The 17,550-nt window shown below is 34.3% G+C and overlaps 1 protein-coding gene and 2 non-coding genes across 7 annotated transcripts in view; all 3 read left to right on the forward strand.

The window, feature by feature from the left end:
- The window catches only part of micu3a (mitochondrial calcium uptake family, member 3a), a 39,627-nt gene extending 23,974 nt beyond the window's left edge, over positions 1-15,653 (forward strand). For 3 of the 5 annotated variants that reach the window (XM_065254502.1, XM_065254499.1, XM_065254503.1), the window contains 6 exons: positions 5,166-5,257; positions 5,556-5,727; positions 13,892-14,000; positions 14,188-14,345; positions 14,583-14,647; positions 14,829-15,653. In XM_065254502.1, the coding sequence (XP_065110574.1) occupies positions 5,166-5,257; positions 5,556-5,727; positions 13,892-14,000; positions 14,188-14,345; positions 14,583-14,647; positions 14,829-14,835 (603 nt within the window). In that variant the 3' untranslated portion in view covers positions 14,836-15,653. Of the gene's footprint in view, positions 1-3,046; positions 3,062-5,165; positions 5,258-5,555; positions 5,728-13,891; positions 14,001-14,187; positions 14,346-14,582; positions 14,652-14,828 lie in introns of those variants that run through there. The other 2 variants (XM_065254498.1, XM_065254501.2) reach the window with 2 other exon arrangements.
- A 397-nt stretch (positions 15,654-16,050) lies between these two features.
- Positions 16,051-16,266, forward strand: LOC135736159 (small nucleolar RNA U3). The gene has a single exon (XR_010527813.1). It is a non-coding gene; the product is annotated as a small nucleolar RNA U3 (small nucleolar RNA).
- A 1,018-nt stretch (positions 16,267-17,284) lies between these two features.
- LOC135736156 (small nucleolar RNA U3) lies at positions 17,285-17,499 on the forward strand. Its single transcript, XR_010527810.1, has one exon. It is a non-coding gene; the product is annotated as a small nucleolar RNA U3 (small nucleolar RNA).
- The last annotated feature ends 51 nt before the right edge of the window (positions 17,500-17,550 follow it).

Raw genomic sequence — 17,550 nt, forward strand, 5'->3', positions numbered from 1 at the left:
TGTTAATACTCTGTCATATAGTTTTATAACAGTGTCATAAATATTTTTCTTGACCTCAACTACAGTGGTACAAATATAATTTGTCATTAAAATGTCATTAAGTGTTAATACTCTGTCATATAGTTTTATAACAGTGTCATAAATATTTTTCTTGACCTCAACTACAGTGGTACAAATATAATTTGTCATTAAAATGTCATTAAGTTTTAATACTCTGTCATATAGTTTTATAACAGTGTCATAAATATTTTTCTTGACCTCAACTACAGTGGTACAAAAATAATTTGTCATTAAAATGTCATTAAGTGTTAATAGTCTGTCATATAGTTTTTAACAGCGTCATCAATATTTTTCTTGACCTCAACTACAGTGGTACAAATATAATTTGTCATTAAAATGTCATTAAGTGTTAATACTCTGTCATATAGTTTTATAACAGCGTCATAAATATTTTTCTTGACCTCAACTACAGTGGTACAAATATAATTTGTCATTAAAATGTCATTAAGTTTTAATACTCTGTCATATAGTTTTATAACAGTGTCATAAATATTTTTCTTGACCTCAACTACAGTGGTACAAATATAATTTGTCATTAAAATGTCATTAAGTTTTAATACTCTGTCATATAGTTTTATAACAGTGTCATAAATATTTTTCTTGACCTCAACTACAGTGGTACAAAAATAATTTGTCATTAAAATGTCATTAAGTGTTAATAGTCTGTCATATAGTTTTTAACAGCGTCATCAATATTTTTCTTGACCTCAACTACAGTGGTACAAATATAATTTGTCATTAAAATGTCATTAAGTGTTAATACTCTGTCATATAGTTTTATAACAGCGTCATAAATATTTTTCTTGACCTCAACTACAGTGGTACAAATATAATTTGTCATTAAAATGTCATTAAGTGTTAATACTCTGTCATATAGTTTTATAACAGCGTCATAAATATTTTTCTTGACCTCAACTACAGTGGTACAAATATAATTTGTCATTAAAATGTCATTAAGTGCATACTCTGTCATATAGTTTTATAACAGCGTCATATTTTTCTTGACCTCAACTACAGTGGTACAAATATAATCTGTCATTAAAATGTCATTAAGTGTTAATTCTCTGTCATATAGTTTTATAACAGCGTCATAAATATTTTTCTTGACCTCAACTACAGTGGTACAAATATAATTTGTCATTAAAATGTCATTAAGTGTTAATAGTCTGTCATATAGTTTTTAACAGCGTCATCAATATTTTTCTTGACCTCAACTACAGTGGTACAAATATAATTTGTCATTAAAATGTCATTAAGTGTTAATACTCTGTCATATAGTTTTATAACAGCGTCATAAATATTTTTCTTGACCTCAACTACAGTGGTACAAATATAATTTGTCATTAAAATGTCATTAAGTGTTAATAGTCTGTCATATAGTTTTATAACAGCGTCATATTTTTCTTGACCTCAACTACAGTGGTACAAATATAATTTGTCATTAAAATGTCATTAAGTGTTAATACTCTGTCATATAGTTTTATAACAGCGTCATAAATATTTTTCTTGACCTCAACTACAGTGGTACAAATATAATTTGTCATTAAAATGTCATTAAGTGTTAATAGTCTGTCATATAGTTTTATAACAGCGTCATATTTTTCTTGACCTCAACTACAGTGGTACAAATATAATTTGTCATTAAAATGTCATTAAGTGTTAATACTCTGTCATATAGTTTTATAACAGCGTCATAAATATTTTTCTTGACCTCAACTACAGTGGTACAAATATAATCTGTCATTAAAATGTCATTAAGTGTTAATACTCTGTCATATAGTTTTATAACGGCATCATGAATATTCTTCCATTCATAATGTTTTTATTTTAAGTTTCCTCAATGTGTTTAAGAAATAAAATCAATCATCCAATAATAATAATAATTAAAATTCATAAAATTATGTTTTTTTGCATTGGAGACCAATTCACCTAAAATTTAATGAAAACAGTTCAATAATGGGTAAAGCTATATACAGTGTTGTGTCCATACGGCTGCAAAAACAGTTAATTACCTTAAATGAATTTAATGTTTTGTTCATTTTTCTTTGGTCAGAACATTTTAGAAGCCTTTGTGTGAGGAAGACCAAGTTCTGTTAGTTGTCAGTTTTTATGTATTGTGCACATACATAAAGTTAAGTATAATATTTTGACGTGTCTGATGCATTTTGTTACGGAATTTAAAATTATTTGACATTAACTGAGCATTAACACTTGATGACATTTAAATGACAGTTTAATGTAATGTTAACCCATAAAACTAGGTAGTTTCTTTAGTTTGATAATTATACTGCTATGTCATGTTTATGACAGATTTATGACAAGTTATGATGCATTGGTTTATGTCAAGTTGTCATATTAAAGACATTTCAAACAATATATCATCTTTGCATTAAAAATTACATAATCGAACAAATGACACTTAATGACAGTTGTCATAAATGTGCATAAAATCTCTTTCATGTTCATGTCATGACACGTGTTGTGTCATGATAATGAAGGTGTCATGTCAGTCTTATGGACACCCCTTCAAGAAAAGTGTTACCGAACATTTAAGATTTTTGATTATTAAATAATACTGTTAAATAATGTATTTGTATTTGTGAAATAGTTAAAAGTATTAATATTATTCTTTTGAATGTATAAATGTTTAAACACTCAGTACAAGAAAAACACTGTGAAAATATTTTACTACTGTGCACCTGAATTTGTCAAAACAAACATACTGTGACATACAGCTTAAGGTTATTTTAGAAAGCCTTTTGTGACAGATCATTCAATGTCAGGATGTGGTCCTTCATTTATATTTAAAATGTACTCCCATATTCTGCAACCACATTGGTACAGTTTTTACATTTATTATTATTTTTTACATTATTCCCTGTGAGTTACACCAAGAAAACATCTGCGATTTGTATGAGACGGCTAGTGAAATAGACTCCTTCTTTCTCTCTTTATAACTTTCCTCTGGTTGTATCTCCATGGATAGGATTATAATCTAGAGGTACAGCATTGGCATGGAATTGCATTCTGGCTCGCTTTACTGCACAGAAGCCCAGGGAAAATGTTTGGAGTTTTTGCTTGGTTTTACCCACTTTCAGCATGGAAGGGATGAGGCATGGGTGGAGACAAACAACCTAACCAGACCTGGCACCATCTTGTTGCTTCTTTCCAGTTTTTTGGATGCCAAACCACTGGCAAAAGTCATTTTCTACTGGCAGACAAATAATATAGACATCTTGATCCGTTAAAAAAGGAAGGCTGTTTTGGGAATCTTGACACTTAAATGAATCTTAAAGGAATAATCTACCCTTTTGCCATATTAAACTATGTTATTACCTCAACCTAGATGAATTAATACATACCTATCTTTTTCAATGCGTGCACTGTACAGCGCGTTATGAATGTGTTAGCATTTAGCCTAGCCCCATTCATTCCTATGGTACAAAAAAAAGTTTCATTTTGTGGCACCATACTTACTGGTATAACTCCTCATGTAACAGTCTTTAAATAGGGAAAACACAGAAGTGTTTGGTGGCTTCCCTGTTTGGTACCATGAATGAATGGGTCTAGGCTAAATGCTAACACATTCATGACGCGCTGTACAGTGCACGCATTGAAAAAAGATAGATATGTATTAATTCGTCTAAGTTGAGGTAATAACATAGTTTGATATGGCAAAAGGGTAGACTATTCCTTTAAAAGTTATAGTGGGGTTTAAACACAGATGATTCTGTCCGCAGAAGGAAAGGTGGAAGCTGCTCAGATCTGTGCATTGCTTTATCTTCCATTGCAGATATGATCTGTGGAAGTTGCTGCAGCATGCATGCGATTTGAATGCCCTTTGTGTCTTGTCTTGTCTTTTTGTCTGTCCATCACTGTCTCCAGCTCTCAGATATGGCATGTTTGTTTGCATGTCTTTTTATCATTGCTCTTGCACATCTAGTTTAATACACAATCATTATACCTAAAAAAGAAGCTAAGGGGATTGTTCATCCAAAAATGAAAGTGACCCTGTCAGTGAAACCCAAGCTAAAGTCCCATAATCTATTTATAAGATTAGGGAGTAACATTAAAGTAGTCATAGCCATAAAAATGATGAATAATGCCAGTTTATTGCTGTAAATAATAGATTTCCATTGTAATTGGAATTTCATTTTTGTCAGTTATTTAAAAAACTATAATTAATGATTTTATTGACACTATTTTATTATTTTGCACAAAAATACTGGAGGTTGGCTTCCTAAACACTGATTTCAATCTTTGTCATGGTCTTAGGGGCCATGCACACCAAAGCTTTTTCAGCTGAAAACGCCCCGCGGATGCCGACTGGCAGCTTTATTTCAACCAACTGACAGCTTTCTTCAGCTGATTGCTTTGGTTGCTGTGATACTTCTGTTTTGTTTATCAGTCGTTGAACGATGCGCCGGTTGATGGTTGTGATATTTGTCCAGCCCCTCCTCCACTGTGATTGGATGGCCATGTGAGAACTGACATTGACGAGCTGAGCTTTTCACCCAAAGTTGAATTTTTCTCAACTCGTGCCGCTCAGAAAAAAAATGCCAGCTGCTGGCTTTTTAAAAAACGCAGCGCTTCCATTGGAAACAATAGAAAACATACACCGGCCGTCGGCATAAAATCTTTGGTGTGCACTTCCCCTTAGGATAGCCAACAAAGCAATTATATGGGTTAAATTTTTCGATTTTTATTATTTTGTGATCATGTCAGTTTTTTGTGGTCCGGGGTCACATGTTCTTTCATCACTTTACATTAATTTTTGTGTTCAAAACTGTATGCATGTATAAAGAAAGTCATCTCACAAATTTCTCTACTTTGGGATGAATTTGAGGACTTTTAATTTTGAGTGAACTGTCCCTTTAACTATCTGTGTTGTTCTCTTCCATCGATGGTATAATGATCTGCACGTCTGCTCAGAACATTTATGAACTAAGGGCAGAGAAGAAATGGATGCACATTATTTGAAACTGGATGGCTGGTTCTCTGAATGGCCTGGCAAGTCTGTGTCAGACTGCTTTCTGTATCCAGAGACAGTTTTGTAAACGTTTGCCTTTCTTGTTTTCTTACCTGCCACTCCTCACCAATCACAGCGTGGCGATGAGAGCATGGTTGACACCACTCTTCTCGTGCACTTCTTTGGTAAGAAGGGGAAGGCGGAGCTAACGTTTGCTGACTTCTACAGGTATGAAAGCTTGGATTTTCAAAGCTCTGAAAAGTACATAATTTTTCTCTACTGACATTATTTCTCCTCATTACTTCCAGGTCATTAAGCTCTACATTTTATCAGTATCTGTGTTCCCTTTGATGACCTTTTGTTGAGTTCGAAGAACACTTAGGAACAAAAAATAAACATAGCGAATATATATATATATGTGTGTGTGTTGTAATAATTAACCTCAGCTCATCTTCTATAAAAAATGTGACTTGCACAATTGTGTACTTTTCGGTCTTCGATTTCTGTTTTGTTCACATTCTTTCAGATTCATGGATAATCTTCAGACCGAGATGTTGGAGATCGAGTTCCTGACCTATTCCAAAGGCATGACCACAATCAGTGAGGAAGACTTTGCCCGAATCTTGCTGCGATACACCAACGTAGAGGACATCCGCAGCTATCTGGAGAACGTGCGTCACTGCATACCCGATGAAAAGGTAATGAGTAACCGCACCTTGTTGCTAAATTCTTTTGAAAGGGAAGGTGTAGGACAACTGTAGTTGTAGTACAACCAATCACTTTCACCACTTCAAGCAACTGTTGTACCCCAGGGAACACAAGTGACACTGAAATTCACTTCAGATAAAAGCATCTGCCAAATGCATCCATGTAAATGTTGTATTTAGGCAATTTCTGCAGACAAATTTGTCCCCAAACTATTTCCAAGTACACACAAACACATTCCCATCTTGACACGTCATTTACCTTTGAATGCTTCTCGTCCTTATCAGCAGATGGGAAGTGTTTAGTGTTTGACACTTCCATGTAAACTGCAGTTGAATCTTAAAGTCTCATTACTCAATTACCACTACTCCCATTACATTACTCCTCCTTTCATCCTGCAGATGGCATTCCCTCTTTATAGTCTTACGTTTATTTATTATGCAAGTGTCAAACTCACACTTTGCAGTTAAATGTAATTGCCTATCCCAGGCCCAGTTCTCTCAATTATCTTAGACTTCCGCAAAGAATCAATACCAACAAAGTCTCTCTAGAGTAGATTATTTCTGAAAAGAGGGAAAAAAGGGAGTTTGGGGAATTATATCAAAGCACAGATGGCGACAGGTTTACTCGAGACAGCGCAAGCTAGCATGAGGGTAAAGCTAATCTTTTACATTATAACGATGGCGCTGGTAGTGACGATTCTCTCAGACCAATCAGTGATCTAAAGTGTTTTTGTGCCACATTTTGGTATCAGCTCGGGTCACTTGGAACTCAGACGGAGGTTATAATAAAAAAGTATCGGGTACTACGTACTGCACCCAGTGGAAAACCCCTTAAAAGTAAGCTGACCCGACCTAAACCAAACCCTGGGGTTCTATGCAATGGAAAAGCGCCATAGGTCCTCTTTACGAGAGCAATCCCAGAACATTTACAGGCGTCTGTGTTCACACAGAAGCCTTTCTGCCAATTTTACAGAAATTTTGTGGGGGCCAATGTGCTGTGTGAATGTGGTTATACTAACTTGGATACACCAAAAACACAAGGCCAAAACATCTGGAGAAGCATAAATGAAAATCATCATAATAAACATTTTATGGTTGCATAAAATTGTCCAACATATTTAAACTGAGAAAAAATATCTTAAACAGAATTTATAATGACAGAGATGAAACAGGTCCTGATAATCACTTGTGCAGACTCTGTAGTGTACAAACAGTTCCCACTTTTGAGTTTTGTCTATGCCAGGATAATCTGTTTTTCTGCCAACTTTGCTTAGCTTAAAGGAATAGTCTACTCATTTTCAATATTAAAATATGTTATTACCTTAACTAAGAAAAGTTGATACATCCCTCTATCATCTTAGTGCGTGCACGTAAGCGCTAGGACGCGCTGCGACACTTCGATAGCATTTAGCTTAGCCCCATTCATTCAATGGTACCACTAAGAGATAAGTTAAAAGTGACCAAACACATAAACATTTTTCCTATTTAAGACGAGTAGTTATACGAGCAAGTTTGGTGGTACAAAATAAAACGTAGCGCTTTTCTAAGCGGATTTAAAAGGGTAACTATATTGTATGGTGGAACAGCACTTTTGGGAGTACTTCGACTCGGTGCAGTAACACCCTCCCTCTACCATTATGAGAGGGAGAAGGGGAGCGGATTTTTCAGGCGAGGTGAAGTACTCCCAAAAGTGCTGTTAAGCCATACAATATAGTTCCTCTTTTAAGTCCGCTTAGAAAAGCGCTACGTTTTATAATAACATATTTTAATATTGAAAATGAGTAGACTATTCCTTTAAAAGAAAACGCCATCATTTTTTCAATATTTTACTATGTCTAAGTCTAACTTACCTCAAAGTAAGACTTAGGGTGGGTTGCACCAACAAGGATTAAGCCTAAATCTGGTTTAAATCAAAGCTTATTTAATAATTCCGTTGCACCAAACTTTAAACCTGTTTAAAAATAAACAGGTTTAAATTTAAACTGTCATTTTGATCCAGGTTTAAATCTTACAGTAAATCTAGATTATCTTTAATCCTGTTGCTCCATTACTTTAAACTCTGTTTTAAATCTCAGTGAGGGATTAACTTTAAACTTGCATATGAGGAGGTTTAAATATGTTTTTTTTACAATTAAATGTCTGGTTGAATGATTAGAAACACATACCGCGAGCTTGGTGGCGCTATTCAAAGATGCGTTTATTATAACGTCTCAACAAAGTGTGTTTGGCAGCTCAAAAATATTATTAACAGCACCGCTGACAGCGATGCTCGTATGTGCTTCTCCTCTGTCACGCGCGCTCCAGTCAGGCGAACGACAGTGAATGATCGGACACATGGTGGCGCTTCATGACAAATGCGTCGACACATCTTTTTCATTATATCACAATATCTGAGCTTTGCGATATTTCCTGTCACAATATTTCTTGATCTGTTAATCAATACAGTTGTTTTAAAAGATTGTCAAATGTTTTTATATGAATCAGACCTTTAGATTAGCCTACCGGCGTATGTAGGTGATTTAAAATCAAAATAATGAAAAATTACATTACCTTTGCCTGCATAAACTGTTTATTTCCTTTTTGAATGACAACGTCAACATTGTTGCTGTTTATTAACACCGGAAAATTCAACATGGCGGACAAAATAAATCGCAGATGAAGGGTTTAATACAGTTTAAAGTTTTAATCTAAGATTTGTTAATCTGTGTTTAAATTTAAGTGGTGCAACACAACTCGAATTAAAATTAAACTGAGATCAACAAACCCTAGATTAGCTCTAAACTCTGCTTAATTTAATCCTTGTTGGTGCAACCCACCCTAGACAAATTAATACATCTTTTTTCAATGTGTTCACTTAATCTTTGTACAGTGCGTCGTGAATGCGTTGAAAAAATGAATGCGCGTGTTAGCATTTAACCTTGCCCCATTCATTCCTATGGCTCCAAACAGGGATAAATTTAGATGCCACCAAACACTTCCATGTTTTCCCTATTTAAAGACTGTTACATTAGTAGTTACACGAGTAAGTATGGTGGCACAAAATAAAACATTTGTTTGGAGCCATAGGAATGAGTGGGGCTAGCCTAAATGCTAACACATTCAAGAAGCGCTGTACAAAGATTAAAAGTGCATGCAATGAAAAAAAAGATAGGTATGTATTAATTAATCTAAGCTGAGGTAAGAACATAGTAAAATATTGAAAAACTGTGTTTTTTTCTTTTAACTTTTGTGTTTTTTCTTCTTTTGTTTAGACCAATCAGGTTCGAAAAAAGTAAAATCCCATTTCTTTCAACCTGCTAAGATTCCATGCAGTATTTGGAGTTTACAATTGTGCAAATGGTAATGGAATAAATAAATAGTTTCAATGCAAAAATGTGTTGATTTGTTTGTAACACTTTTTCTAAATTACCATGTTTAAACAAAGACAGGATGAAGACATTTTCAAGTTGTTGAACTTATTGGAAAACATCCCTGTTTAAAATAACGAAATATCCCTGGATGAACTGATTCAAGTGGGGCGTACACTGAGCTGAGTCGGGCAAAACTTGAGCTTTGTCATGTGTCTTTGTTGCACATCATACAGGGAGAACAAGAGGCGATTAACCTCTCTGCACTGGCAGTCGGACAATCGGATGAATTTCTGACATGTTTTATTTTTTATATATTTATTTATTTTGTTTCAAGCTATATATAAAGACATAACGAAGTCAATAAAGAAGCATTTTGATTAATCTATACACTGTAAAAAACAACCTATAGAATTTACTCAAAAAAATTGTTGTAACAATTTGCACTCACTTTGTTTGAGTAAATTATATCCTATATATTTGATTAAAAAGTACCTAAATTTAATTACTATGATAAAGTAAAAAAAATTAGGTAAGGTCTACCTATTTTTTTCATAACTAATTACTTATAAAAAAATGAATAACATTAACCCTATTGGTATTAAGGCACAGATCTATTAAATTATTATTAATAATGATAAGCCATTAAGAAACATTACATATTACTTATTCAGAGAGGGTTGAATAAGAAAATAGTCATGCACAAGATTGCATAAATTGCTTGCTTTATTGACCAAATAACATTCTGTAAACATTTAAAACTAATTATTGGACGTATAATAACCCCAATACATTTCAAGTGAAATACAACATATCATAGTTTTACATAAAGCTTCTTGAACATATTATTTCATAAAACAAAATAAACCAAGGCTTCATGAGATGTTAAAAAACCATTAAAAGCAAGATTCCTAAATACTGTTCTTCACGTTATCATTAGAAAATTAAAGAAGACAATAATATGAGAGGAAAAACTGATCTCATTTACCTCAGTAGACTAGCATGCTATATCGATACAAACAAACATTTCAACTTCATTTAAAACTTATTAAGTGCAAAAATACAACTTCATATTATGCTATAACTCACAGTACACGTGCATAAAACATTGAACACTAACAAGAAGTACTTACATTCAATTTTAAGTGATTCAACTTCATATACAAGTCTCATATATAACATATGAACTCCGAAATACTTTTTTGAACAGACATTAAAAAGCGAAAGGCAACGTTAAGTATATATCCGTAAATGATAATAATAATAATAATAATAAAATGGCTTCATAAATGGATCCCTTCTAAAACAAAACTCAATATATTAACAGATAAATGCAAGAAAACTTTTACAGTAATTATCTAGCATCGACAGCTTTACCGTTGTTTGTTTGTCTGCTCGACGCCCTCCCGTCTGTATCGTACATCAACCGTCCGCTGCTCTCTCTCGTCACGTGGCTTGCTCAAGTTCAACCACTCATATTGAGCAGCTCCGCTGTTCACGAGATTCAGACATGTAAATAATAATAATGGAAGTTAATATTTTAATCATAAATATGGATATTTATTCGTATTCGCAGGTGCAAGAACTGGGCGATGTTTCAATCAAAGCTAAACTGAATGACATATTCTAACCTATCAATCTGTCAACAACAGAGACAGAGAAGCACGCAAATGACTAAACTTCTGGTAGATTTTACAGTTAACCAACTTAACATTTCCATTCATGATGATATCAACAAGTTAAATAAAAACTTACCTGTCAACAAACCGCAGTTCTCCCGCCGATATGATATGAAAAAATGGTGACTCGAGTCCCGCCTGGATGTTGATTCATGCGCACTTTGCGGTGCTAAGGCCAATATTTTGGGGTATATGTTACTTATTTTTTTAGTATTGCAGTTATTACTGTTAAAAATTGGATAGTGAAGGTAGAATATACCCATTATTTTTTATTTTACTTGCTAGCTTATATACTTAATTAAATTATAACTAATTTTCATGGGTTAAATTTAACACCCTCCAGAGTAATTTTTTACAGTGTACAAACAGTTTGATTTAACATACTTTAATAACATAAATCCATCTATTGCTCGAAAAGGAGTCAGACTTATTCTCTTTGTGTGTTTCTTTTTCTTCTTTTATTTTGGCCTTGTCCATCCGGTGTGCATATTGCCACCTACACCTGTGTATATACCCACATACAGTACAAAACTGACACACTGCCCTACTCTAAACACGAGTGCCTGCACTAATCATTTGGTGCTGTGTGTACACCTGCACACTTTAATGCACTGCACATGACAAAGAAAACGCGTTACCCGGGAATGCATGCAGGTTTCTTTAGAAACAGGCAAACAACCACACACTTTTGTATTCGGGGGTGTCACACGTGTTTATTTCAGACTTACAGTCTGAGCAGCAAGTCGCAGCTCGAAAATTAGACCATATAGTGCGAGCACATCATTTGTGAGCTTCAGCTGTATATCGCATGCGAATTTGAGTTGGTGCTTGGACATGACTTGCTGAAATCGCAAAGTGTATGTCTGCCCTTAGAGCAATCTAGATTCATTATAAAATTGTTAGTAATGCTAATATTATTGCAAAAATAAAATAATAAGTATAATTTCTTTGCAAATGCCACTTAAAATGAAATTCTACCCATGTATTCAAATTTGTGAGGATTATGTGTCTAAAACATTTTGGGGAGGCTGTATTTGTGTAGGGGAGTGTGTACATGTGTATATGCTGTTCTTCTGAAAATGGTCAATTGATGTAGGTTTCTACATGCCTGACTGCTCACTTTCAGCTCTTTCCCATGCAGTCTTCAGCTGAGGGATCTGTTTGTGTTGAGGGTATCAGGTTTTGGGGCCCCTTAGCAGTTTGTACATTTGGCTAGAATGACTTTACTCTAATTCCCACGGACCAGACCCTCAACTCACTTTTATGGTGTTTTGTGGTTTTCCAGCTTGAGTGCCAAATCTCGAGCGCAATCAAACAATTAAAGACAGAATTTAACTTAAATTGTAAAACGGGCAGTTCTGGTTCTTCATTCTGATTGGTTGAAACGCGGTCTAAGCCGTGATAAAATACACCGGTAAACCCACGGTTCAGATCGCATTACAGAAGTGTCACTGAGCCACTGTTGCTGCGTACTGATTTATGAAAATAAACACCACACTCTTTAATCATATTTTTAATTTGTATACAATTGCACAATTGTGGCGATATCCAGATAAATGTCAATAAATATTGTTGAGTCATCTAATCAATAAAGAGAAAACGCTCCCTGAAGAGTTTCTAACTCAAAATCGTATTTCCGCTATCCACTGGGTGGCGATCTTACCCAACTTAAACACTGACACATTAACTCAACACTAAAAACAGCGTGTTTTGATCAGGCTCTGAATCTGATCATTTACAAAAGTTATTCACATAAATTAAATGATCCCCGCTTTTAGCTAAAAAATCTGAGAGGTGATAAGAGAACAAATGAAGGTAGGATAAAATGTTTTTTTGTTGTTGTTGTTGTTTGAAAGCGGATGGTCTGTCAACTAAAAAAAAATAAACGCTGACGGGGAAAGAGTTCAGCATGCTTCCAAGCATATTTGATCGTCACTTCAACAGTTGCACGATATAAATGTTAATGTATAAATTAGATGAATGTTGGTTTATAAAATAAACACCACAGTCTTAAATATTATTTTCATTGTGTCTTTGCTGCATCTGTGTTGGTTGGGAACTGCACTCTGTTTCAGTCACACTTGATTCTGAGGAACTACTTTGTTTGGCGGAAGACTAATATTTGTACTAATATAATTACAGCTTATTTGTGTTTTATTTTACAAAATCCCGCTAACGTTATGCATATGAAGTAACCGTTTTATAAAAGCAATAACCCCCGCGAAGCAGTGATGTTACATTGCATTTTATAACAGCTAAGGGGGTTTTAGGCACTCCGCTTCGCATCGTGTCTAACAACGCCCCTTAGCTGTTATAAAATGCACTGGTAACCCACTGCTTCTTGTTGCTTTATTAATCCAGAACTGGAACTAAACCAAAAGTAAACTAAATCTAACAACTCGTGTTCCCAAGTTTGTTTAGAATATTTACTGCCTGATTATCCTTTATTTAAGCTTTTTAAAATAAAGGTGCTACAAAATGGCATAAAAGAAACATTTTTGGCTGTATGGTTCCATTAAGACTATAAGGTTCTTGGGGGAACCAAAAATGGTATGGCATCGCTGTGAAGAACTTTTTGTAGCACGTTTATTTTTAAGAGTGTAGGCAGCAGCAGCACTTAACTTTGGAGAACTGAGCGTTTGGACTCATTTGTGTTTTGGGAAAGGAAAATGAAGAGATTTCCAATCGTTCTTTAGAGATTGTTTTGTTGATCTCACTTGTTATCTCTCGCTTCATGTCTCTTTGATTTCTGTCTGTGAGTTCGTGTTTGTTTTCGCTTCTCATTCAGACAGGCTGACAGGTTTACAGCATAGTGCTTTACAATGACTCATGCCTTTCATCATCGCATGTCTGTCAGTGTTTGCGGTTTTCCGATATCTGAACATGCATCTGCAGAGGAGCATGAGTGACACAGTGTCTGATACCTTTCTGAATATGTCACCATCCTCGCATTTGCCTGTCCCATGCAAATTCGCTGGGGTTTAGAAGATTTTGGAATAAGTGTTAGATCACTTGCTGATCTTTTGAATTGGAACAGAATGTGCCGTCAGAAACGATAGATGGTGGTGCTGTTTGTCAGATTGAATGTCTCATATATAAAGATTTCTGTTGTTTCCTTTTTGTGATCAGGGCATCACCTTTGAGGAGTTCAGATCCTTCTTTCAATTCCTCAATAACCTGGAAGATTTTGCTATCGCCATGCAGATGTACAACTTTGCTTGTCGTTCCATTGGACAAGGTGAATTTGAGATTAGTGATTTCACTTTCATTTCAGTCTTTGACATGATCTTACTCAGTCAGTATTTAAGATATAAATGTTATATTTTTACAGAATGTTCTTTACATTATGTAGGAGGATTTTGTGTATGATTTATATTGAGTACTATTTTTTAATCTTGTGAATATTTCTTGTTCTCTCTTTTCAGACGAGTTTGCTCGAGCTGTGTATGTGGCCACAGGTCTGAAACTGACTCGTCATCTGGTCAACACCATCTTTAAGATTTTTGACGTGGATCATGATGATCAGCTGAGTTATAAAGAATTTATTGGCATCATGAAGGACCGGCTGCACCGTGGAGGCAGGGTGAGTGTGCATGATTTTAAAGATGCCATGGGTTACTAATTTTTTTTTGTATCAAAGTAATGATTGCAGAGTAAATTACAGCTTTTTAATATGTACAGCAGGTAGAATGCTGAGGTCATCACAGCAACTACAGTGCCACCTAGTGTTAATTTATAAAATTAACTTTTAAATTTACTGTTGAATAACAGGATGTCAACTAAATTTGTTGGTTCCCTGTTTCTTTTATCATACCTGCAGGGCTACAAGGCTATAGAGCATTTCACTTCCTTTAGGTCATGTTTGAAAAAGGAACTGGCTGGCAGATAAGTATCCCTAAGCTAATGCTTCCACATTACTTTCACTACAACCCTATTTAATGCATTTTTGAGAAGATATTTGTTGACTTTAAATTTAATAGGCTAATTTGTTTTATGTCTGTTGATTTAAAGCTATGATGATGATGTCATATACTCAGTGGTAATAAGGTCTAATTTCTGTTTTCACCAGGTGAATAAAAGACGTGGCTTTCCTTTCTCAAGAAAGAAACATATCAGGAAAGGTTTAAGAGAGAAGGCATAGTGCATCTATCATGAGAGCTACCTCTTCTTCTGATCTTCAAGCCTGAGGAGATTGTGTTCTGATCAGCATTCTGCACTGCATGTAGTACCAGCATATCTTTGCATGATTGAAATTTAGTTCTTCTGTAATCGTATATATTCTTGTCTGCATGCAACCTAGGGATAATATTTCTGCCTTGTAAATGAATTGCTATGAGATTTGCACATGAAGTTGCACATATAGTTGCACATAGTTGCCATGCAGGCAGTTTAGAGAGGCAGTTTTTTATGGAGATTTGTTAAGCAGGATGAGTTCATAGCCTTTATATATTTTTCCATTTGAAATGATGCATTTTAGCTTATTTTATGATTAATTACAAGCAAAAAGTATGAATGTTATTTACTGTTAACTATCAATATTTTTTTATTGAACCATATCATGAAGGAGGTACTGATGAAGTATGATGAGGATTGCCTTAATTTAATATAGATTAATTTTGACATTATTTATTCTTTTTTTAAGGTTCAGGTATGAATTGTCTTGACTACACAAATGTACAAGATTGTCTGTTTTATAAAAGTTCATCCAAAGCAAATAATAGCTGAGCAAGTTTGTAACTAACACTTGACAAATAAAGATCTGAAATTCTGTCAAATGACTAAAGTTTGTTAATGAAATGTTTCATGCAAATGTAATGTTTAATAAAATATTTCCTGTATCATGCAAAATGCTTCGTTAAAGTGATTTAAATGAAGTTTGATAGTCCGTTGAAGCCATATACTGTTTTTAAAAATAAAAATTACAAATGTTTCAAAAGGAAAAATTAATTTGGTAATGTCTCATATTAAAATTTATTATGAAATGGTTTCCACTTCTTATTTAAATAACATCTCACAACAGATAATAAATCTAAAAAAAGATATTATATTTTTGAACAGTGTGTTTTTTTGAGATATAACAAAATATGACAGTACATAATAAATAAATAAATAGTCTAGTTTAAGTAGCAAGCGCTGCTATCGCGAGAGCGATACTATGATGCCATAGTCAGATCAATCTGCGCAGCTCTGCATAAAGTCGAACACAGCGACACTTTTGCTAGTGAACTGCCGTCTATGAGACTCTTATTGTGAGATTAGACTCTAGTTGGTTTGGCAAGTGTGAGGTTAAGACTATACTTTCAGGGATCATTTCTATAGTAATTAACTAGGAAATGTGTTTCGAAAGTGTTGCGTCTCCCAAACTACAATGAAGAATATCGAAACTTCTTTCTGAGCGTGAATCAGATATAGAGTAATGATTGAGTTCATATGCTTAGTATCATTGATGAACGTTCAACATTGCTTTATAGTGATGTAGAGGAGAGAGGTTTGATCAGAGTAGTTTGTAATGATGTTAATAATAGATTAAGAGAATTGTTCATATTTAACGAGATGCTGTATATCACCCGATATATAAATAGTAAATATTGCATTGCAGTGTTAACCTAGTCCTTAAGCAAGGTTAAATGTGTTCGTGATTGTATTTTACTGTAATACATTGGGAATGTGATTGTAACTGATATTAAACTTGTTCTGCAATATTAAGATTTGGAGTTTATATCGAAGATTTGTGGGGTTTTTAAGATTTGGAGTTTATATCGAAGATTTGTGGGGTTTTTAAATAACCTTAAGTAATTTTAACAATCACCAAGCGCACGTGTGTTGTTCATATTACTATATTTAGTAGACGGAACTTAATGTGGACTGTGCAAGTTTCCTCAGGACATTTAATACAGACGTACCAATGCACGCTTTTAACGCCTTAATCCAAAAAACAAACTTCAAAACACATATACAATGAATTTTTATTATCAGTTTTTCTACATACCATAATATTGAGAGAGAGGCTGAAACTTTGCGCACTAATCATTATTTTAAGCAGATTTTCTGTGGAACATAGATTCTCTTATTTTATTGGTTGCTTGGTCGGACCTTCCAACTGCATTATGGGTAAATGCATACTTTAAAACAATAAAATTAATTTACAGCTTTACTATAATCTAAATTATATGTTTGACCTGGTAAAGTGCTACCGTTAACTGCGACAATAAGACCACGCTTTAAACCCACATATATGCATTGTTGTAAAGTATTGTTTTTAAGCGTTGAATATTGATGTATGCTTTTATTAGTTCTTGTTCTTTATTTTTATGCCTGTTACCTATACACACTTACATCAGTTAGTTTGTGTATTAGTTACAAGGCTTAAGATAATAAAATAATATGGAAATACTACTGTTTCGAGTTATGTGCTTCCTCCTCGCTGTTTAGTATACTGTCCCCAGTCAACGACTAGTGATCACCGTCTCTGAGACTGCGAGTGTTATAATAGAGTCGGGCTGGTTTGACTGTTGGAAGGTTAAGACTATACTTTCAGGGATCATTTCTATAGTTCTTAACTAGGAAATGTGTTTCGAAAGTGTTGCGTCTCCCAAACCACGATGATGAGTTTTGATACTTCTTTCTGAGCGTGAATCAGGTGTAGAGTAATGATTAAGTTCATACGCTCTATGTCATTGATGAACGTTCCTTACTGCTTTAAGTAGTTTGGAGGAGAGGAGTATGAACAGAGTGGTTTGTGAATTGAGTTAACATCAGATTATATTCAGTGGAAGTTGTATCTTATT

The sequence above is a fragment of the Paramisgurnus dabryanus genome, chromosome 4 (genome assembly GCF_030506205.2).
Source record: "Paramisgurnus dabryanus chromosome 4, PD_genome_1.1, whole genome shotgun sequence".
Classification (NCBI taxonomy): Eukaryota; Metazoa; Chordata; class Actinopteri; order Cypriniformes; family Cobitidae; genus Paramisgurnus; species Paramisgurnus dabryanus.